Genomic DNA, 23,117 nt, shown 5'->3' with positions numbered 1-23,117 from the left:
TGACTGCTACCATTCCAAGTCCTGGGATATCTGGTCATGCTGTTATCACCAAGGAAAATGCAAAAAGGGATACTGTGAGAGTATGGTAGCTTCAGGTTGTGATCATTCATCAGAATATACCATGGTACCCAGAAAACTCTTTCACCATCTTAAAGGCAGTTGTTCCTTCCTTTACTTCCATGAACATAGACATATCTGTATACGGAACCCATACTGACAATTACCACATACCTACTCTATGGAGCTTGGAAGAAGCCCTCATTCAAGCCAACAACTCATTTTTAGGGAAGGTGCTCTCTACAGCCCCAAGAACACTAAAGGCATGATTATATTGCATTACACAAAGTGAAAATATTTTGTTGTATTTGCTGCATTCTATATTTGCTTTCATGATTATCTTCCATCTTGATTCCATCATAATTTTCCACAACTAAAATATGTGTTTCATATACAATGTATTATACAGTATATGTATTACATATAGAGTATACAATATGTATTTAAGCAAATTATATAAAATAAAAAATATGTTAAAAAATGAGATACTATTGGAAAATCAAATGGAATTCAAATTAACTGTACTCATATTGAAGACTAATTAGATGGTAAAATATTTTGACTCAGACTTACTTCTGTAATTAAACTCTTTAAGGAAATGATTTAACTAAGACACTTTCATCATGTGGAATCATGTTTAAAACATAATGAAAGTAGAACAACAGAACTTTTTTCTTTTTCTTACCATGGGAAAAGCTACACGCGACGGCAGCTGCCATCTTCTGAGGACACACCCCACCCTGCCAGATGTCTTTTTCACAAAGCAGTATATTTTCTTCATCTCCTCGGCAACGGACATTGCTCCAATAAATGGGAATAAGGCCCAATCCAGAAAACGGGGTTTGTTTTGCTATTCCTTTTCCTCTGGAAGTACAATGAGCAATACTAAGTTTATCAAATGTAGGCAAAATTTTTTATCAAAACATTTCGATTTGAAAAAAAATGGAAGACATCAACAAAGATGAATATGGAAGAAAAGAAGAAAGAAAGAAGAAAAACACAAAATATTACATAAATTTCAAGGAAATCAAAACATCAGATCACAACGTGGGTTGCCTACCTATGGAATTCTTTTCATCAATCTTGAATAACTACTTTACGTGCCTTTACCATCAACGACTGATTTAGAAGAAAATGGCCAAGTACTGCAGATATAAAAGTAAGGCTTTGTGCAAGAGGTGTGTCACAAGCTTCAGTGAGGCTTGGACTCCAGTCTGGACTCAGCTAAAAGTCATGCCAAGCTGCAAGTAACTCGAAGGCTTTGTCTTCTAATGTGCCAAAAGAAAAATCTGGATGCTTGAAGATTCTTTCTCACTCTAACATTCTAGGCTAGCATTTTCAAAATTATTATTACTACATTTAAGCACAATAATATCATGGGAAGCAATCCTTTTATAATTTTTAAAACCTTACACTGTATATAGTATTTGCTAGCAAGACTTTGAAACCAATTAATAAAATAGCAACATGCATCTCTTTCCTAATACCAGGAGAGTATTTTAAAGAGAAAAAATGAAAATAATAGCATACAGATGGGCTTTGCTTTTAGCTCATCTAATCCACATATTTTTTTAAGTAACCTTTGCTGTGTACAAACTGGCATTAAATTTTAAAAAGACAAAATGCTTATCTGATTAACATGGTAATCTCTACAATTGTCTCCATGCTGCAGCATTCCATCAACCAAACTGAACATTTGGGGTATATCTAAAATGTAAATGTGTCTTCACAGCAATAAAGCTGGGTTTCTCTGATTTTAATGTGCAATTCCTTTTTTTTTTTAATGGACTACTGAGAGATGATACTGTATAAGTAGCTGGATCAGCTTATCTGAAGTTTGTTTGCCGAATAACATTTCATATACTTTCATCAATCAAAAGACTAATAAACCACACAGTAGTTCACACCTCCACTATAGCATTCTTGTTTCTTTGTATCTCACAGAAAATTTTATTTCTTTCTGATTTTCTGGGGTAATAAAAGCACAAATAGGTATGTATATAAAGGAAGACATTGACATCAGCCTACAAATTTATTACATCTCTTGCCCCTCAAAGGAAAAAGCATGAAATCAACATTCTTTGTGACCTGCCCACCTGCCAATGTCTGTTTGCCAGACTAAGTATTCATGATAAAAAACAGTAATTAACATTTCCAAGCACCATAATACTTTATAGGCTCTGGCCTTACTCCTTCTTTCATCCTGATTTATATCAACTCATCAAAATAATTAACTAATTTTAATTTACTATGGTAACCCTATTTATTGCTCTAACAGCACCAAAAGTCTAAGCAAAATTTAGGCCTCCAAGCTTTGCCTCTACCCAATACTCATTCCTTACCTCCCTAGTGGGAAGACAAGAGAAATCTGGTAAATTAAAGTTCTACTTCTTCATTTTGTGTCATCATATTACCACACTGATTATTAAAGCAAAATACTTGCAAACTGCAAACCTTTTTTTTTTCAGTCTTTTAGACTGTATTTTTTTATAACAAAATATTTTCCATGCTTTCTAAAGATCTCTGGTGATAAAGACCAAGAAAAAACATATGTTAAGTGCGCTTAGAAAATATAAAGGAGACACAAAACAAAAGAATAAGAAAACAAAAAACCTGTTTTCCCAAAAAGAAGCCTTCTGCTCCTGGTGAAACTCTATGGCACAAGGTATAAAAATGCTGGGACTAATGAATTCAAAATATACTGACTTGTTTTAAAGACAGTGCTTAGGGTTACAGTGGAGCCAGTTCCCAGGCTGGCAGCTCTTCAGGACAGCAGGACACTGCCAGAGCTGACAGAAGCTGCCATCTTCCACAGAACCTCCTCAGCACCAAAACCTAAGGCCTGGGGACATCACCACTTCCCCATCAAGGACAAGGGCACAGGTAAACATTGCCCCTTTCACACACAAATGGAACTTGTGGGTGGATAAAAGCAGAAAGCTAAAATCCAATGTCAACAACCAGCTAAGGCTGTGCTAATTAATTAATTATAATTAGTAATTAAAATAAGTATAATTAATTCATTATAATTCTAAGAAATTATAATTTTTAGAATTAAATCCTTGGAATCTGTAAAGCCAAAACTTGCTTCAAATGCCTCTGTATTTTGTTAAAGACAAAGACCAAAAGATGCTTTTACATTTGCCCACTTGGTATTTGCCCATTTCCTAGTTCAGCCCCAGGTAGTAATATGTGAAGTACATTTGCATGTGAGAGAATTCATTTCTTCCATTTGGGACCCTTTTTTTATAGCTCTTTTGTGAAAAGTGAGAATGAGGAAAGTGACAGTAAGAAACGAAGATACGGGCCGGGCGCGGTGGCTCAAGCCTGTAATCCCAGCACTTTGGGAGGCCGAGACGGGCGGATCACGAGGTCAGATCAAGACCATCCTGGCTAATACGGTGAAACCCTGTCTCTACTAAAAAATACTAAAAACTAGCCAGGCGAGGTGGCGGGCACCTGTAGTCCCAGCTACTCCGGAGGCTGAGGCAGGAGAATGGCCTAAACCCGGGAGGCGGAGCTTGCAGTGAGCTGAGATCCGGCCACTGCACTCCAGCCTGGGCGACAGAGCGAGACTTCGTCTCAAAAAAAAAAAAAAAAAAAAAAAAAAAAAAAAAAAAAAAAAGATACAAGCTTTACAAAGCAATGACCGGCACCCAGCATTATTCTCAGATACTAGCAGACTGATTTGGTCAGGGATGGGTGCACTCACCCCAGCTGCAGCTGGTGACAAATGACTGATGCATCAGAATCATCCCAGTGGCTGCTACAGACAGTGCCCCAAACTCCACTTGCATATACTTCCACTGTGCCTTCAAACTCATTTTTGCCGCCACGAAGTCGTACTGATCCTAAAGTGGAAAATAATTCCAAAATCCTTTAATAGTAAATAATCATTTGAACATATTGAGCCAGTCCTGGGTTAACATGATTTTTAAACTTAAGTAGTAAGGGATCCAGGCAGAATAATTTGGCCTCCACTGTGTGTGGCATGTGTTTCTTCCTTTAAGTGAGGATTTAGCAAGCTCCTTCTGTTTTTTAATTAACATCCTGATGTCAATGCTAATTATATTTTCTTTTTTATCTAGGCAAACAGACAATCCTATTATAATTTTTTTCTTTATTCCATTATCTCTTCATCAAGAAGCAACCACTGTAATTTTCAAAGGGGAAAAAGTGGAAGAGTATGACTAATATCAGATCTTGTATCTCAAATACTAGATTATATCATATATGAAGTTTTTATCATTTATTACTTTCCTCTTCTCATGAGGTCATCAATAAGAAACACAGAAACAAAATTAAATGTTCTGCATATGAATTAGCTGTAATTAGTTGTGTTATATCTTCCATTTGATTTGTTCATCCACCAAAGAAAAATAAAATGTGTTTTCCGCTTTTAACTTTCAGCAGTAGTCATTAAAATTCTCAAGATTATGTCCATAATTTCAAGAAGATGTTCATTTTGAAAATATTGCCTAATGCTAGTCTTGGAAAAATAGCTGCTAGGTAGTATGTACAATTGAATGCCCCTGGAAACTCACCTCCTCTAATATACTACACCCAAAGAGCTGTCCCAAAGTCCACAATTTAAGTCATTCCTTTCAGTCCTTAAAAGAGCCAAGATTTAAATTCAAGCACCCCTGTGAAAGATAACACTTTGGTCTTATCCCTTAAGTGTGGTTCAAGGCCCTACATTCCTCTTCTCATTGGAACTGGTTCCGGAGCAGGCACTGGGATGCTGCAAGTGGGACAACTGAGCAGAGACAGAATTAACCTCAGACAACTTAAGAATTACATAAAATTCTGTTTAAAATCACCTACAGTGGTCTTTATTTCATAGGTAAGAAAATTAAGAAATTAATTTTAAAAATCAATCCTATCCCAAAAATCTAGCATAATTTGCATATTTCAAAGTTATTATGTATGGCCTCATAATAACTTCCAAAAATATTAGATTCACAAAGTACCCATTCATTTCATTTGTACAGGCTTAGTCATCCACCACTATTATTTTCCACATCATCATCCTTTAAAAATGTAAGCATTTAAGAAAAACATATTATATTTCTCATGACAAAAACAAAGTCTCATTTAATTCAAACAAAAGGCAATAATAAATGGAGGCAAACATTGTAGAGTACTGCCAAATCCTGACTATCCAGGAATGAACAGGGCATGGGTCATTCATATGACAAATCATCTAAAACTCATTCATATATTCTAAACCTCTTTAATTCACAATAAGCAAGAGGAAGACCTGCCTAGCTCAGTGAAGTATGAACTACAGAATATTTTGAAGGCAGTATTTCTGAAGAGTTCAACAGATCTTGAATGGTTTTTTTATATCACAAAACCTCTTCTACAGTGGTCCACGTAATATTATGCACATCACAAATGTCAGCAGTTTATTTTAGTCAAAGAATTAATTTGTTGACCTCAAGCAAACTTTATTTGAATTGCTACTTAATCTATTATTTCTTTGCTAATTCCTCCCCTTAATCACGAAGTTACTCATGTCAGAAGGGCTGGGAGATAGTTTTAGTAATGAAAACAAAGGAAATGTGTACTTATGCACATATGCACATCATGTGATCATAAGATTTAAAATACTGCCTACATCAAAAAGCTATCAAGAAGAAACGATATACACATAGAATCTAAATGATTGAGGCACTTAGAGGTGAGAAGGAGAAAATCCTGAGTAAAGTATAATTATGACCATAACAATATAATGGCAATGATAGAGCTGGAAATAGTTTCCAGGTCAACTATCAGCTGCACCATCATTTTCTCTAACGCTCCAAGCACACTATGAAAGCCTGGATTCATTTAGCAGTATCTGCTATAGGGCAAGAAATGTGCAGTGCTCATCCAATTTTCCTTTAACAAATGAATACAAATATTTGCAATTCTTAAAAGGCAATTTGCATGTCAATGACTAATGAATTCTATGTCAGATTCCACTCGAGGCACAGCCAGTCCTAACGCACACCTTCCTAACAGTGCCCTCCACTTAGAAAAGTGCCCTTTCCTAAGGGCCATAAAAATGTCTATTCTGAGGAAACCATCTACCTAGGGCTCAGAATGAGTATTTATATCATTCTATAAAGCTCAGTTCTTCTAATAATTATTTGAAACACCTTTTTTAAAAACAGCATTCAAATATGCTCTAAAAGACTAAAAGTTTGAACACACAATTCATTCTAATGTAGGAGCCAAGAGAACTTTCTCTTTGCCTTCTGAAGGTTCACTGACAAGAGGCATATTATTAGGATAAAAGGCATATACATTTATTTGATCATGGTTTTACGTGACGTGGGAGGCTTTAGAATGAGGACCCAAAACTATAGGGGCTATTGCCCAATTTTATGTTTAGGTTTGACAAAGTGTGGACAGCCATGTAGAAATATGATTGGACAAAACAGGTAGGATCTAATCTTAATAGACTGAGTGGGGAAACCCAGTAATGCTTATCAGTTTAGATTTTTCTTGGTCTCTTAGAGTTTTGTTTTGTTTTTTTCTGGGTATGAAGAGCCCTCTCGGGAATGGGGGGTCTTATGACATGTAATTAAACAAGGTAGGTCAGATAAATTTTTAAGGCCAGTCTTTACACAGAAAACTGGGGCATGAGGGGAGTTGAGTAATATTTGTAGGCTTTATGGCTGGTTGTGGAAACAAGGCATTCTGGTGTCTATGGCCCACCTTGGGAAAGAGGAATTCTAGTTTCTATGGCTAACCTCAGGGGAAAATGAAGCGCCAGTGACAGGAAAGTAGGAAAAGATCAAAGGAAAACTTGTTTCTGAGACTACTTCTGAGGCCTTCATTTGGGGATATCATTTTCTGAGACCCAACTCTATATACATTCAAGCCAAGTAGTAGTTTTCATTTGTTTTTTGGCTTTATTTTGTTCTTGCTGCATGTATTCTCTTAGAACAGCTGAGGTGGTCAAGATCCTAAAAACTGTAATTTATGGCCGGGTGCGGTCGCTCACATCTGCAATCCCAGCACTTTGGGAGGCCGAGGCAGGTGGATCACCTTGGTCGGGAGTTCAAGACGCGCCTGACCAACATGAAGAAACCCCGTCTCTACTAAAAATACAAAATTAGCTGGGCGTGGTGGCACATGCCTGTAATCCCAGCTACTTGGGAGGCTGAAGCAGGAGAATCGCTTGAACCCGGGAGGCTGAGGTTGCGGTGAGCTGAGATCTCACCACTCTATTACCGCCTGGGCAACAAGAGCAAAACTCCGTCTCAAAAGCAAACAAACAACAACAACAACAACAACAAACTATAACTTATTTCCTTCTACTTATGGATGAAGAAGCTACAGACCAAAGCAAGTGAGCAGTTACAGAGCCATGATCAACTATCTCCTAGTTCCCTGCCCTCGTTACTGACCTTCTACCTCCAAACTTAAGCAAAGACCCTGAAATACAATAAGCACCTTTCAAAACTTCAGATATTACTTTATGCATTATACCATGTTAGTGTTCACCATCCTACTGAAAATACAGCAAGGAATCCACCACATGTTGTATGGAAATAAGCCAACTAGGCAGAGAAGCATAAAGTAGCCTGAAGCTTCTTTACACTGTGGAACAGTAAAGAAGTGCCTTTCTGGTGCTCCTATAGTTGAGGCTGATCCTCCAGTAGAAGCTGATTTGTCCCACAGCTGTACAAAGTTGTGGGAAGACTATGAATGTGTGTGTGTATACATTTGCACAAATGTATAGGTACACAATTACACAATGGAGAAAGGGAAATAACCTCAGCTCAAAGAAATCCGTGAAGCTCAAAGCTGACTAAGTGAACTAATTTCTACTGCTGTACCTAACAATAAAGTGATTTGCATAAATTGTAGACGAAATTCTTTGTTTGGCAAATATTATTCAATTGTCCAATTTTTTATTATCAAGAATTGGTCCCTCACCTTCCACCCACATTCCACTCCAGCAACCAAGCATTCTTTGATACTCGTTAGAGTCAGAGCTCACGTCCCGGAACCACACCCCAGTGTGTGTGATCTAGGGTTGTACTGTCTTAAAGTCTCTCAAGTGCCACGTGCACAGAAAATATTCTATTCTACATACTTCTATCTTTAAAATGCGTTAAGAATAATAATTTAAAGTCTCAAGCACAGTAGGTCAATTATATTAAGCCTTATAAACATGCAGACCAAAGTAGTAAAGGAAGAAAGTCTGGAATTGTACCACTATGCGTGATGGCATGTCATGGAGTGGAGGCCCCAGAGTTCCTGAAATGAATCACTACCAAAAAAGAAAAAGGTCAACCGTCTGCTGGTGTTAAAACTATTTAAAGGCAAAATGTTCCAGTGTACGATAATGTTCAGAATTCCACTATCTTAATTCCTTGACAAAAATGTTTAACTGTTAAACATTTACAGTAAAATAGTTTACAACTGATTTCCTTCTAAGTACATAGGTCAACAGTTGTATAAAGGAAAGAAACCATAAAAGATTCATGTAACAGAAATTTGCTTGATGGACACCTTCGCTAGAAAACAGGAATTCCCCAAATGGAGGGACAGACATTCAAGAAGAGTTCTCTTTAACCATCTTATGAGTCTCAATCAATACAGGTAGACTAAAAAACAGCTGACTGGATAAAAGTTCCCTTCACAAGTCTCATTGGTTTCTGAGCTCTAAGATTTAAGACTAAGGCAAGGCATAGTGGCTCACACCTATAATCCCAGCATTTGGGGAGGCCAAGGCAGGAGGACTGTTTGAGCCCTGGGATTAGAGATCAGCCTAGACAACAGAGTGAGACACTGTTTTACAAAAAAAAAAAAAAAAAAAAAAAAAAACCTTAAAAATCAGCCAGGCTTGGTGGCCCATGTGTGTAGTCCCAGCTACTCAGGATACTAAGGCAGAAGAATTGCTTGTACCCAGGAGTTCAAGACAGCAGGGAGCTATAATTGTGCTACTGCATCCCAGTCTAGGTGACAGAGCAAGACTCTCTCTCAAAACACAAAAAACAAAACAAAACAAAACAACCTTCCTTTCCATACTCCATACATGAAGGAAACCTAAAAGAAATAGGATCAACTATCTTCATTCTATATACCTAGCTTATTCCAAAATAAAGCAAATGAAAAGATATCCCTGTTTAGCCTGGATAACATAGCAAGACCCCACCTCTACAAAAAATTTTAAAATTAGCTGGGCGTGGTGACCCGGGCCTGTAATCCCAGCTACTTGGGAGGCTGAGGCAAATGATCACTTGAGCTCAGGCATTCAAGGTTACAGTGAGCTATGACTATGCCACTATACTCCAGTCTGAGCAACAAAGCAAGACCCTGTAGGGGGGGAAAAAAAAAAAAACATGCCTGCTTATTAAGTTAACCCCTCATTAAAATGTACTTATAAAATAGCATTACTTAATTTAAATGGAAGAAAATACAGTAAAAGACCCACCCCAACAGTGTTTTCTGAATAAAATTAGTAACAAATATTTTTTAAATCTTTTTTAAAAAGTCAGTTTGATAAAAGAGTAAAAAAAAACTTCATGTTTTCACACAAATTCTTTCTTGTCTATTACTGAACTCTACAGATGCATAAAATAATTAATTTTAGTCATTTCTATTGTTCTAGCGGAATAGAAAGAAAGCATGTCGGCAACGTCCAGCTAGTGTTCAGATCCTTGACAAAAAGTATACTTAAAGCTGTGAGTGACACAGAAATTTCAATTTATGACCTATTTGAAAGAATAGAAAAAAACCATTACATGTTGAACAATTTAGTACACATATTTGACATTAAGTTAAATATAAAACTATGTCTCATATCAAATGCAACACTATAAAAATATACTAAATGACCATTCTCTATCAATTATAAAGTATATCCAAAAAATTACAGTATCTGAAAACAACTGAATTGGGGGGGCTCTTGGTTGAATTTTTCCAGTGCAGTAGAGGATGCTAGGTTAATTTTTATGTTATTTTCTTTCTTCACCATATTCAACAGTACTAAGTTATACTATTTTCATCTATAATTATATTTACCCATTAATTAAACCTGCTATATCTTTGCTAAATAGTATATTTTATTCAAGTCCTCCCAGGTCTAAATGAAATCAAATCATTTTTAACAAACAAGGCAGCCGGGCGCGGTGGCTCACACCTGTAATCCCAGCACTTTGGGAGGCCGAGGCGGGCAGATCACAAGGTCAGGAGATCGAGACCATCCTGGCTAACACGGTGAAACCCCGTCTCTGCTAAAAATACAAAAAATTAGCCGGGCACGGTGGCAGGCGCCTGTAGTCCCAGCTACTCGGGAGGTTGAGACAGGAGAATGGCATAAACCCGGGAGGCGGAGCTTGCAGTGAGCAGAGATCGTGCCACTGCAATCAAAAAAAAAAAAAAAAAAACAAGGCATTTGCCTGAACCACGATCCAAGTGAGCTGTATTTGCCTCCATTAGTTCACATTTATAATTCATACTAATTGCTCATTTATTATTCATGTAGACAACTTAAATGCTGAGAAAAAAATCAGTTCGTATAGTTCAAAATGAGAGTGCATCCTCTGAATTAGCAATTCTACCCATTTACATTGTGCTTATTAGAAATTTATAAATCTTATAAATTATTCCTTAGTTTAAAACATCATACGATATCAAACAAAAAAAGATGACTCTGTACATTGTTAAGTTATAGTAGGCTAACAATACATGCAGATAACCCCAACAGAAGGTTTCACAAATTGAGTGTTCCTAGACCATCTACACATAAACAAATGATACGGGTGTTACCATTTTATTGTATAGCACTGAGTGATGAAATTGAAACCAAACAATAATCTTCTTGTCNAAAAAAAAAAAAAAAAAAAACAAGGCATTTGCCTGAACCACGATCCAAGTGAGCTGTATTTGCCTCCATTAGTTCACATTTATAATTCATACTAATTGCTCATTTATTATTCATGTAGACAACTTAAATGCTGAGAAAAAAATCAGTTCGTATAGTTCAAAATGAGAGTGCATCCTCTCAATAGCAATTCTACCCATTTACATTGTGCTTATTAGAAATTTATAAATCTTATAAATTATTCCTTAGTTTAAAACATCATACGATATCAAACAAAAAAAGATGACTCTGTACATTGTTAAGTTATAGTAGGCTAACAATACATGCAGATAACCCCAACAGAAGGTTTCACAAATTGAGTGTTCCTAGACCATCTACACATAAACAAATGATACGGGTGTTACCATTTTATTGTATAGCACTGAGTGATGAAATTGAAACCAAACAATAATCTTCTTGTCTCCCAGATCATGAACCACAGAGAAGGTAACGAAAATGCTTATTATTCTTCTGACACCTCACCCAGAAAATGGCTGTCCTCAACCAGAGGACAAAGGTGAATTTCTGATTCATCTTTATAAATGCCGCACCTAGTGTGAACGCAGTAAATGTTTAATGAATAAATGAAACCTATCCTTACACTGTTAGAAGAATCAACATTACACTTTGTATCCCCTCTGCTGATCCTAATAAAAAGTACTGAGGCAAAATGTGCATGTGTGGCTCGTAGGAGGGTAAATATCATTACTTTAGTGTTTTGCATACAATAAATTTTTTATTAATATTGTTGCACTGATTTGTAAGGAGGAGGAGGGGAAGAGGAGACTGCCCTGGAAAAGGAGGATGCTAAAGGGGCAAAAATAAACATTTATTTAGTTTCTAATGACAGCAGACCAACCACGTAGACATCAGTCTAAATCAATTGTTCATATATTGCCTATTTACTATGTAGCTAAGGAGAAGAGATTTCAAAGGACTGCTTTCTTTAAAGTTTAATTCAGGGGGAAAAAAAACCCTTCAAAATTAGAATTAAATCATATAATCATGTTTACTTAGTAAATGAACTAACTTCAGCATTCTCATCAGTTACGGAATTATTCATTTCAGAAATAAATGTGTCATAATATTTGCCTGCAAATAGCATCTTAAGATAAGGAAATATGCTTTGTCAACCAAACCAGAATCTAAATGTTATTCATCCAGATATGACTAAAAAAAATTATGTAGCATTTCACAGCATTTTATAAATTACTTACTGTTAGTTTTTAATTGCATTAAGTTTCCCAAATATAAGGACAAGTCCCAACCATACTCCTTAGCAACCTTTTTGGTTCTGATCAACAACTACCTTGTTTCTTCCTTGCCAGTTGAATCCCCAGATGATTCAGAGGTTAAGCTAACTAATCTATGTAATCATGGTAATTGTACATTTCTTTGCAAAGAGTGTCAGGAAGGAACACGTGATCCAGTCTGGGTAAATGAAACGTGGAAGTCTGTGGGGGAAATTCCAGAAAGGTTTCCTTATTGTTTCAAAAGGACATTCCTGCAGAGGGGTTTTCTCTTTCTTCTGCAGGTTGTTCTATCTCTAAGTGAAGCCTGGAATAACCATCAGCCTAAGAATAAAGGCCACGCTTCTTAAGAGGATAAAGGAGCCAAGAAAGTAGCAGAGGAACAGAGTGTACCATGCTGGAGCTTACCCATCATATGGACTTCTTTTAATAGGAACAATAAGCCTCCTTATTGTTTCTGTTTTCTATTCTTTGCTATCAAAACCACCCAAATTGATCCAAGCCACATCCATACTCAAATTCATAATTATCATATTTTCTTCCAAATCTTCCAAAAGCATCTTTATTTTCACAGTCATAATGTATTATATATAAATTTTGCACCCTTCTTTCCCCTAAACATTATCATAAACACTTTCCTATTATATTTATATGTATAATATTTATAGTAATTACTTTGGTAGCTGCATAATATCCATCAAATGCAGGTACCTACGAGTAGTACCTTATTACTGGATATTTCAGTTCCCCTTCAGTTATAAACCAAATTACTTTTACATAGGTTATGTTATCACAAGGGTCCCCAACCCCCAGGCCACGGACTGGTACAGGTCCGTAGCCTGTTAGGCACTGGGCTGCCCAGCAGGAGGTGACCGGGAGGTGAGCAAGTGAAGCTTTATCTGTATTTACAGCTGCTCCCCATGGCTCACATTAACACCTGAGCTCTGCCTCCTATCAGATCAGCAGCAGCATTAGATTCTCCTAGGAGCTGGAACTCTATTGTGAACTGTGCATGTGAGGGATCTAGGTTGCATGCTCCTTATGAGGATCTAATGCCTGATGAAACCATCCCCCAGGTCCACGGAAAAACTGCCTTCCACAAAACTGGTGTCTGGTGCCAAAAAGGTTGGGGACTGGTGTCTTAACACATAGGCGTACACATGCACATGCGCACATGCACACACACACACACAGACACTGACCACATAAGTATATATACACCCCTGGACAACAGCTCATAAAGGGCAACAGTAACGGGATATCTTATTGTCTTCTCAAAAAAAAAAAAAAAAAAAACAAAACAAAACAAAAAACCTCACACTAGTTAAGAATCACTGTGATTCTTAACTAATCTAATCTAAGTATTTAACATCTGCCTTAGTCTGAAAAGCAGATTGAGCGCAATATTTAAAATCAACCAGGAAATGTATCAAATCTGGTATTGCTAATAAATGTTTTTCAGCACCTGCTACATAGAATCAAGATGTAGCACTTAAAAGGGATGGGGGACAGCTTTCAGCTAACTTTTTAATTAACATTCACTACAAACAACAGATGGAGTTCCATGAGTACAGCCTGTAAACAATAGTACTAGCCTACATGTCCTCTATCTCTATTTAAATCAAGAGATTTTGGGTGGGTAGGTGCACATGAACAGATGAGCATGACAAGACAAAAAGTCAGATCTGATTCATCCTCTCCTCCAAAATCTCAATGATTAAAACATTCTCATTTATTTAATCTGTTTTACCTCTCAATCATCAGCCACCTACGGCTGGCTTGTAAAAAGGGAGGTTAGCAGCACAGTGTCAAGCAAGTTGCCCCACCTGCCATGCCAACCAGAGACTAGAAAAGTGACTGCCCCTCCTAGGCAGGAAACACTAAGTTATTGCAAGCTATTGTGTTTTATTGCGTTTGTTTTGTTTTTGTTTTAGAGACAGGGTCTTCCTCTGTTGCCCAGAATGGGGTGCAGTGTCATGACTATAGCTCACTGCAGCCCCTATCTCCTGGCCTCAAGTGATTCTCTTGCCTCAGCCTCCTAAAGTGCTGCGATTTCAGGCATGAGCCACCATGCTGGGTCACAAGCTATTGTTGGGCGAAATTAGTTGCCTGTTAATTCTTCCTGTAGAAATGCAAAAATAACCTAGCTCAAATTCAATTAATAACTATATTCTGGCCAGCCATGGTAGCTCATGCCTGTAATTCCAGTACTCCAGGAGGCCAAGGCAGGAGAATCACTTGAGCCCAAGAGTTGGAGACCAGCCTGGGCAACATGGCAAAACTCCATCTCTACAAACGATTAAAAAAAAAAGAAAAAATAGCTGGACTGTAGTCCCAGCCACTTCAGAGGCTGAGGTGGAAGAATTGCTTGATCCTGGGAGACAAAGGTTGCAGTGAGCTGAGATGGCATCACTGCACTTTGTCTCTAAAAATAAAAATAAAATAACCATATTCCAGTGAACTAGGTTATTACTATCCTACACTGGTCAAAGGAAAAACCGGAAGTGCCATTTCTAAAACCACACAAAAAGTTACCATTGGCATGCCTTACACCTGCTCCTAAAGCCTAACAGGGTTAAGTCACAGAATGGTGGGCTCAGTTAGTCTATATCATCACCTACCACTCTGCATTTTAGGTGAGTTCTAATGCCCTTCCATGTGTTCTGCCTGACTGTGACAGAGTTTTCACATGCAAATCAATCTGACTGCTCAATAGAAATGCATGTTCCATTCTCGATCCAGATCTGAGAATTACTCAGAGCCTGGGCTAGTCTAGGAATCTGCATTTTAACAAGTCCCAAGGTGATTCTAAATGCTCATAATGAGACCAGCTCCCCGGGCTGATTCAGTGTATTCCCATAGCCAGAATGATTCTTTCTTTCTTTTTTTTTTTTTAAGACAGAGTTTCGCTCTTGCTGCCCAGGCTGGAGTGTAATGGCGCGATCTTGGCTCAATGTAACCTCCGCCTCCCGGTTTCAAGCGATTCTCCTGCTTCACTCTTCCAAGTAGCTGGGATTACAGGCATGCGCCACCATGCCCGGCTAATTTTGTATTTTTAGTAGAGACAGGAGTTTCTCCACGTTAGTCAGGCTGGTCTCAAACCAGCCTGATTTGAGGCTGATTTGAGGCAGGTGATTCGCCTGCCTCGGCCTCCCAAAGTGCTGGGATTACAGGCATGAGCCACCACTCCCAGCCCTAGAATGATTCCTCAGTATTAATTTGCAAGTTTCATAAAACCAGGGCCCAGGTATCATGTTTCCTGCTCTCTGGCATCTGAGCCACTGGAACATCCACGCCCAGCCCCGGCTCACCTGAGGTCCCCACCTTGCCCCTTCAACTTGGCTTCAATCAACTCTTCACCACGGAGACACCAACTTCCTGATTTTTCCTGATGCAACTAGATATGCAACTCTGGCCACCAGTTTATTTTTTAAAGGAGGGATCACATTACTATGAATTGTTCTTTCTTTTTGCCCTGGATTTCTGTAAAGAAACAAATATGTCCGGCACGGTAGCTCATGCCTGTAATTCCAGGCATGTCCCACCTTGGGAGGCTGAAATGAGTGAATCACTTGAGGTCAGGAGTTTGAGACCAGCCCGGGCAACATGGCAAAACCCCATTTCGATTAAAAATACAAAAAATCAGCTGGGCATGGTGGTGCACACCTATAATCCCAGGTACTCGGCAGGCTGAGGCAGGAGAATCATTTGAACCTAGGAGGCAGAGGTTGCACTGCACTGAGATTGTGCCACTGCACTCCAGCCCAGGTGACAGAGAGAGACCCTGTCTCGAAAAAATTAAAAAAAAAAAGAAAGAAAAGATACCAGATCCAACATATAAAAATATCAACTAGGTTACTGAATATTTGCTTTTAAGTCAAAAATTAACTAGATGCTTTGAAAATATATGAATAAAATATACACACATGCACACACAAACATTCCTAAACGGGTATATCTGAAGAGTACTACACATTGAAATAATTATNTTTTTTGAGACGGAGTCTCGCTCTGTCGCCCAGGCTGGAGTGCAGTGGCCGGATCTCAGCTCACTGCAAGCTCCGCCTCCCGGGTTTTACGCCATTCTCCTGCCTCAGCCTCCCGAGTAGCTGGGACTACAGGCGCCCGCCACCTCGCCTGGCTAGTTTTTTGTATTTTTTAGTAGAGACGGGGTTTCAGCGTTAGCCAGGATGGTCTCGATCTCCTGACCTCGTGATCCGCCCGTCTCGGCCTCCCAGAGTGCTGGGATTACAGGCTTGAGCCACCGCGCCCGGCCTGATACCAGATATTTTTTAAGCATAAGAGACTGTAAATCATGTGCATCGGGCCAAACATAATTCTCTTTCTTCCTGTTAGACTAGTCCATAAACTACAAAATGAGGATTACAAGTAAAGAAATACAGCAAAATGAGCTGTGAAGTAAAAATATACATATCTAACCCTATTTTCTCCTGCACTCCTCATAATATGTCTTCACATATTTTCATCCATAAAATGCAGGAACTCACTCATAAGGTTGCTACAAGAATGAAATGAAGCCGGGAGCAGTGGCTCACACCTGTAATCCCAGCACTTTGGGGCAGAGGCAGGTGCATGGCCTGAGGTCAGGAATTCAAGACCAGCCTAGCCAACATGGTGAAACCGCATCTCTACTAAAAATACAAAAATTAGCCAGGCGTGGTGGCAGGCGCCTGTAATCTCAGTTACTTAAGAGGCTGAGGCAGGAGAATCGCTTGAACTAGGGAGGCAGAGGTTGCTGTGAGCTGAGATTGTGCCACTGCACTCCAGCCTGGGTGACAGAGGGAGATTCTGTCAATAAATAAATAAATAAAAATTAAAAATGAAATGAGAAAATGCAAATAAAATGTTTAGTCCAGCATCCAACACAGAATGAATGCACAGTAAGTCGTAGCTAATGTGATCAGGCCAGGTTGTTTTGAGTACATGCTCAGTGCTGCAAAGGTCTTTTAAATTAATTTACTCAAAACTTGCTTTTCTCCTGATGAGGAAACCAAAGCTCTAAAAGTTAAGAGTTTTGCCCGACAGTGCACAGCCACTGGCAGAGCCAAAGCAGACACCAGCGTTTTCTAAAGCACAATTCAATATTCTTTTCACCACTCCATGAAACTTTTGTTCACACTCCTAACTGAAATGTAGGACCAAGAGAGCCATAAGGTTCAGAATATGGCAGTCATCTCAAAGCTATAGGCTATGCCCAGGCAGACCTGCAGGAGTAAATGACAGAATGAGATTGAGTCTGTGAAAGTCATTCATTATTACACAGCTGATTGTTTTCCTATTTTTTTGTGGTGGTGGGAAGGGCATTTATCTCCCATCATGAGTAGTTTCTTTTGTTTCTCTTTTGTTCAATCACTTTACTCCAAGAAGTACAAACAACTATTATGCAGTATTTGAGATTTTGTCTGGTGAGAGTTAGCTAGGAACATAAAGGCATTCAAAAGATTTACATTTCTAGTCAACTGAAGAGGGTGCGGTGGCAGGATATCCAAGGACAAGTTACTCTCCTTGTCTGAAATATAAGGCTAAGAGTTATGTCAGAAAGAGAGCAACAGATCACTATCATTTTCTAACTTTAAATTACTTTTCTTGAGTCTGTGCTTATGTACTTAAAGAGAAGTTGTATATTCTCTCCTACACATTCATTCTCTAATAATTCTCCACTCTTATCTATTCACAAAACTAAGAATACGCTGGGCGCAGTTGGCTTCACGCCTGTAATCCCAGCACTTAGGGAGGCCGAGGCGGGCGGATCACCAGGTCAGGAGATCAAGACCATCCTGGCTAACACAGTGAAACCCCGTCCCTATTGAAAAAACACAAAATAATTAGCCGGGCGTGGTGGCGGGCGCCTGTAGTCCCAGCTACTCAGGAGGCTGAAGCAGGAGAATGGGGTGAATCCGGGAGGCAGAGCGTGCAGTGAGCCAAGATCGTGCCACTGCACTACAGTCTGGGTGACAGAGCAAGACTCTGTCTCAAGAAAAAAAAAAAAAAACAAAACTAATAATAATATGAAGATGAAAAAAGTCAATGTTTGCTAAACATAAGATTTTACTATAAATAATCTCTTATGGTGAATAACGAGACAATGCTAGCACTCTTTGTTGACATCACCTCAAATATTTTTATACCCACATTGGCATTCCATTCATGAAACACAAGTAAAGCGATGACTTCATTCCTGAGGACGAAGGATAATTGATCTTAACCTTCCTATCACTTTTCCTTAACTCAAAGCACTAATGTAATTGAAGGTACTGATAAATAAAAATTTCTCCAGGAAAGGAATGACATTGTGACAGCTAACCTCCAAGTTACCTCCAAAAAGTACAAAGTACAATGTGATTCAGGATCTCAATTCAGAAAACCCTTGCCCCACAGTGTGAATGGAAAGCTTCCAAAAATATTTTGTTGAAAAGAAATTCAAACTTTGGAGGATATTAAGTTTTCTTCCCCAGTTTTAAAGAAAAAAAGAAAACTAATCTCAACAAAATTCCAACAATTCAAAATGAAGCAATGCTCAAAGCTGGATTATTCATTTACATTAAATTTATTCGTGGGATGCTTTTATTACCACAAACCTAAAACATTTTGTCACTTTCATCTCCTGATATTACCAACTAATCCTGATTTTCCACATATAACATATAAAGTTAAGTAATGGCTCTGGAAAACTGTGTATGACTGTATCAAGTTGCTACTTCACCAAGATAGTAATATTCCCACCTCTTTTTCCTTTCTTTTTTTTCCAGTCACTGATGATACTTCCTATACTGAGCTGGAGTATGTGAATATGGCTGATTTTGGCCACATAATTTTGCCATACTTTTTAAAACAGAGGTCAATAGTAAAATCAAGGCAAAAATATTACCACATTTTTCCAAATCGGAATCTAAAGAATGGAGGGAAGGTTCTTGGTTGTCACGTTAATGTAACATTTCCCTTTCCAGAACAAGTAATTAGGAACTTTCTCTCCTTCTGTGCCTCTTCAATGTAAATATGGTAACCCTATAAACGTAAGCTAATCTAGAGAACAGACGTCCAAAGCACACTGTCACCCAATACACACAGTGGCCAGAGGACAGAAACCCAGAGCTCAGCACCTTGCATAGAAACTCTCACCCCTGACAACCTTCACACAAGCACATCTGGCTGGCTTAGATTTGCAGCACCAGTATACCTTACTGGTAACCCAGCTGCAGCCCACCATCACAGCCCGCAATGTAAGCCCACAACCCCTCACCCCGTCACTTTTTCAAAGAGACCTGTAAGCTGGCCCCAAGCCTCACTAGCTCCGGGCCGGTCCGGAGTGTCCGCGGCCGCCCCAAGGCCACTCACCGTGTCTGCAGTCGCAGTAGCCCCAGTCCACCTTGCCGCGGGCGTCTCCGTAGAAACACCAGGGTCTGCCCGTGCCGTCCGGGCTCCGACAAAAGTTGTGGCGCTGTCCTCGCAGCTGAGCCCAGCTCGCCGGGGGCGACCGCTCCAGAAAGGGTGGCACCTCCGCCCACCGCAGACACGGGGCGCCGAAGTCAGTCACGCTGACCCATGGCTCGCCGGTGGGGCAGCCCCAAGCGTGCGGCCGGGGCGTGTGCCCGGCCTGGAGGGCGTGCGGGCGCTGGGCAACGAGCGCCCTCGGGGGGCGCGCGAAGCGAGGGAGAGGCGGCGGCGGACGCGTCCTCGGGGGCCGCTGGTGGGTGGGAAGGTAATAGGGGTACTGCGGTCCGGGAGGGGGCGAATGGCGGTGGCGGTGGTGGAGGGAATCATTGAGCACAGAATCAAAGCCAACCACTTCGGGGAGCGCCCCTAACACCAGGGCCAGCACGAAGCGGGCGAGCGTCATGGTGCCAGCGCTGCGGACTCTGGTCCATGCTCTCCAGATTCTCCGGCTTGGAGCGGAGAAGAGGAGGGGGCGGGGGCGGGGCTGCTGCGTCCCTCGAATCCCCTAGCCCCCTCCCGCCCCCGCGCGCGGACCGCCCTCGCCTCCCCAACCTCGCCTCTCGCCGCTGGTGCCCTGCCGGCCTCGGCTCCTGTGCCCCGGCGGCGACCGCGGGTGGGGGAATCTGAAGCTCAGCCGAGCCCCAGCCGGCGGAGAGAACCTGGAAAGAGAAGGCGCGGACGCAGCGGGGGGCAGTGGGGCCTGAGCCCCAGGTAGCGGCGCAGGCACTAGCCCGGGAACTCTGCCCCCTGGGGGCGGGCGCCGGCCGCGCAGGCGGCTCGGGACCTCCGCTTGGCCCCTGCCAGGCCCACCGCAGTTCGCCCGCACGGCACTGTCAGCTGCCGGGGCTGAGCCCGAGGGTGCCCGCGCGGAGCACGGTCTTGGCTGCCCCTTGCCAGCATGCAGCACCAGCACAGCCCAGCGTTGGCGGCTCCGAAGTCTGGCACCGGCCCCTGCCGTCATCTCTCCTCCAACCTCGTCGCCCCGTATCTTGTTTCCTCTGTTTTGAAATCTTTACCAAAGTGTGGATGGATTTAGATGCAGCTCTCCCCTGACGACTCCCAGGATAAAAGTTATCAAAGCCCACGAGGAATGTTAAAGCCGTATCACTGAACTATAAGCTCTTCAAGGACGAGACCACGTTTTATTCAGCTTGATATCCCCGTGCCTAACACCGTGCCCCAGTAAACATTGGCTGAAATTAAATTCCTGAACCGACTCAGGGAAAGGAGCTTGAGCCTTTCTGCTTCCTGCCTCCGACTTTCCAGCCGGCGCCCTGGACAACACCAGTTGTTTGGTTATTATTGGGATTCAGTGAGGCTCTCTTAATACCAAATTTCCTAACCAGGGAAGACTTCATCCGTCCCGGTTTCCATCGTATCCAAAAGTCCATCCCCCTAGCACCTGCCTCGTATTTTTTGCAGGGCAAGGGACTTCAGTTAAGCCTATTCATTTGCCTCTCCAGAATAGACTCTGCCTGCTGACAATTTTGAGGCTTCACTGTTGGCTCGACCTCAACTAAGTAGGGCCCTTTTAACACTCCCCGCCTCCCTCCCGCAGGCTCCAAAACACTGTTGGCTTACAATTAAAAAAAAAAAAAATCACTGGAGCTGGATGTTTTAGTATTTTGCCTTTCAGCTGTTTCTGACTATGGCATCAAAGTTTAACAAGGAAAAGGAAGCCTGTAAAGAAGGCTACATTTTATTTTCTGGCATGGTCATGTTTCATTGTGAGAGAGCAATGCTGTCTCATAATACAATATACCCTGAAGAAAACTTGAACAAAATGCAAATGTTTATTGTTAAAACCTAGGGTTCAATTAGGAACTGAATTAATTCACTACTAGCTTTAAATAAGCCATCTTTAGCCGGGCGAGGTGGCTCACACCTATAATCCCAGCAGTTTGGGAGGCCGAGGCAGGCGGATCACATGAGGCCAGGAGTTCGAGAACAGCGTCGCCAACATGGTGAAACCCTGCCTTTACTAAAAATACCAAAAGCCGGGGGAGTACTAGCGCGCGCCTGTCATTCCAGCTACTTGGGAGGTTGAGCCAGGAGAATCGCTTGAACCTGGGAGAGGTTGCAGTGAGCGGAGATCATGCCACTGCACTCCAGCCTGGGCGACAGAGGGGAGATCTTGTCTCAAAAAAAAAAAACACTTTACTTTTTTGGGTCATTTTATTGTTTTTTGTCTCACTCTTGTTAATGAAATATTTGATTTTGCTTCAGAGAGAACTGGGTAAAAGAAATGATATTAAAAGTCCAGGGATATATTTGTCAAATCTTTATTCAAGATGTTTTATTCCAGTTGTTTTACCCATTATTTTTTTACTAATACTTTTCTAGCTCCAAAAGCATAGTTAAAACTATACTCTTGGAAGACAATGAAAGATAAAAGATATATCTGGAGTAGTGTATTTGTTCATTTTAGCGAGGGTTGGCAGAGCTCACCCGTCACAGATTTTTGAAATAATAGGCAACAGTTCTATCAGGGGTCAGCCCTTTTCCTTTCTGACTGTCTCTTCCTCCTCAGGCTATACACCTGACGGCCCAGGGAAGGCTCATTTTAGGACTGTGGGGAGACTACTTGAATCCTGCTCGCATCCCTTCCCACATGACCCCTGCAATCACTGCTTCCATGCTTCCTGGGGGTCCAGAAGCTGACCCAATTCCCATGCATCTACATACCTTGCAGACAGGAAAATAATGAGAGAGAAGTGAATAAAGCAGAAGACTGTTAGATCTGAGCTCCAGAGAGGAGCATAGCCTCGGGCAGTCTGGCCTCTCCTCCACTTCCCTGTACTCTCAGGCCTCTTAACATTTAACAGACTATAAAGTTGATATACACAAAGTGGAGTTACCCACAGAAAATTCCACATCCGGATTTCATCATTTAAGTTTTAAAACATGCTTTTCTTAGAAAATATAAGGGTATTTATGTAATTATGATGTGAGGGCCTCAGCTTGGGTTTTGCCTTCTATTTGACAGGAAAAGTGTGTCTTAAATAGCTCTCTCCTTGACATATTAGTCCCCTCCTCTGCTAATATTTTCTCTTCCTCTCTTCTTTCATTTCTCCTTGCTGCTACCAACATACAGATGTTTAGAATTTCCAATTCCCAATTCAATCCCTGAAATGCATTTCTCCCTCTTCTGCCCGTCACATCACAGCATGCATGGAGTTTGGGGGATTTAAGAGTACAGGGGTTTGCAGGAAGAAATCCTTTCCTTCTACCTCTATTAAGGCACTACTTAGTCAAAGTTCCCTCCCAGGATTCTCATCACCCTCTATTATGGATAACAATGCAAAGGAGAGGGGAGGCAATTCCATCTTGTTACAACTGTAAGAATCCTTGTCATGTGCAGTGGCTTAAGCCTATAATGCCAGCACCTTGGGAGACTGAGGTGGGAGGATTGCTTGAGCCCAGGAGTTCAATACCAACCCGGGCAACATAGTGGGACTCCGTTTCTCCAAAAAAAAAAAAAAAAAAAA

At 40.7% G+C, this 23,117-nt stretch overlaps 1 protein-coding gene across 2 annotated transcripts in view; it reads right to left on the bottom strand.

Moving 5' to 3' along the window:
• The window catches only part of PRSS12 (serine protease 12), a 73,067-nt gene extending 52,689 nt beyond the window's left edge, over nt 1-20,378 (bottom strand). The window contains exons 1-3 of one of the 2 annotated variants that reach the window (XM_017870887.1): nt 19,531-20,378; nt 3,770-3,908; nt 743-921 (exon numbers count right to left, since the gene is read on the bottom strand). In XM_017870887.1, coding sequence (XP_017726376.1) covers nt 743-921; nt 3,770-3,908; nt 19,531-20,032 — 820 coding nt within the window. In that variant the 5' untranslated portion in view covers nt 20,033-20,378. The remainder of the gene's footprint in view (nt 1-742; nt 922-3,769; nt 3,909-19,530) is intronic. The other variant, XM_017870888.1, reaches the window with a different exon arrangement.
• Between the last annotated feature and the right edge of the window lie 2,739 nt (nt 20,379-23,117).

Source organism: Rhinopithecus bieti, unplaced genomic scaffold, assembly GCF_001698545.2.
Source record: "Rhinopithecus bieti isolate Rb0 unplaced genomic scaffold, ASM169854v2 scaffold_5846, whole genome shotgun sequence".
NCBI lineage: Eukaryota > Metazoa > Chordata > Mammalia > Primates > Cercopithecidae > Rhinopithecus > Rhinopithecus bieti.
This window is presented reverse-complemented; position numbering and strand designations above follow the sequence as displayed.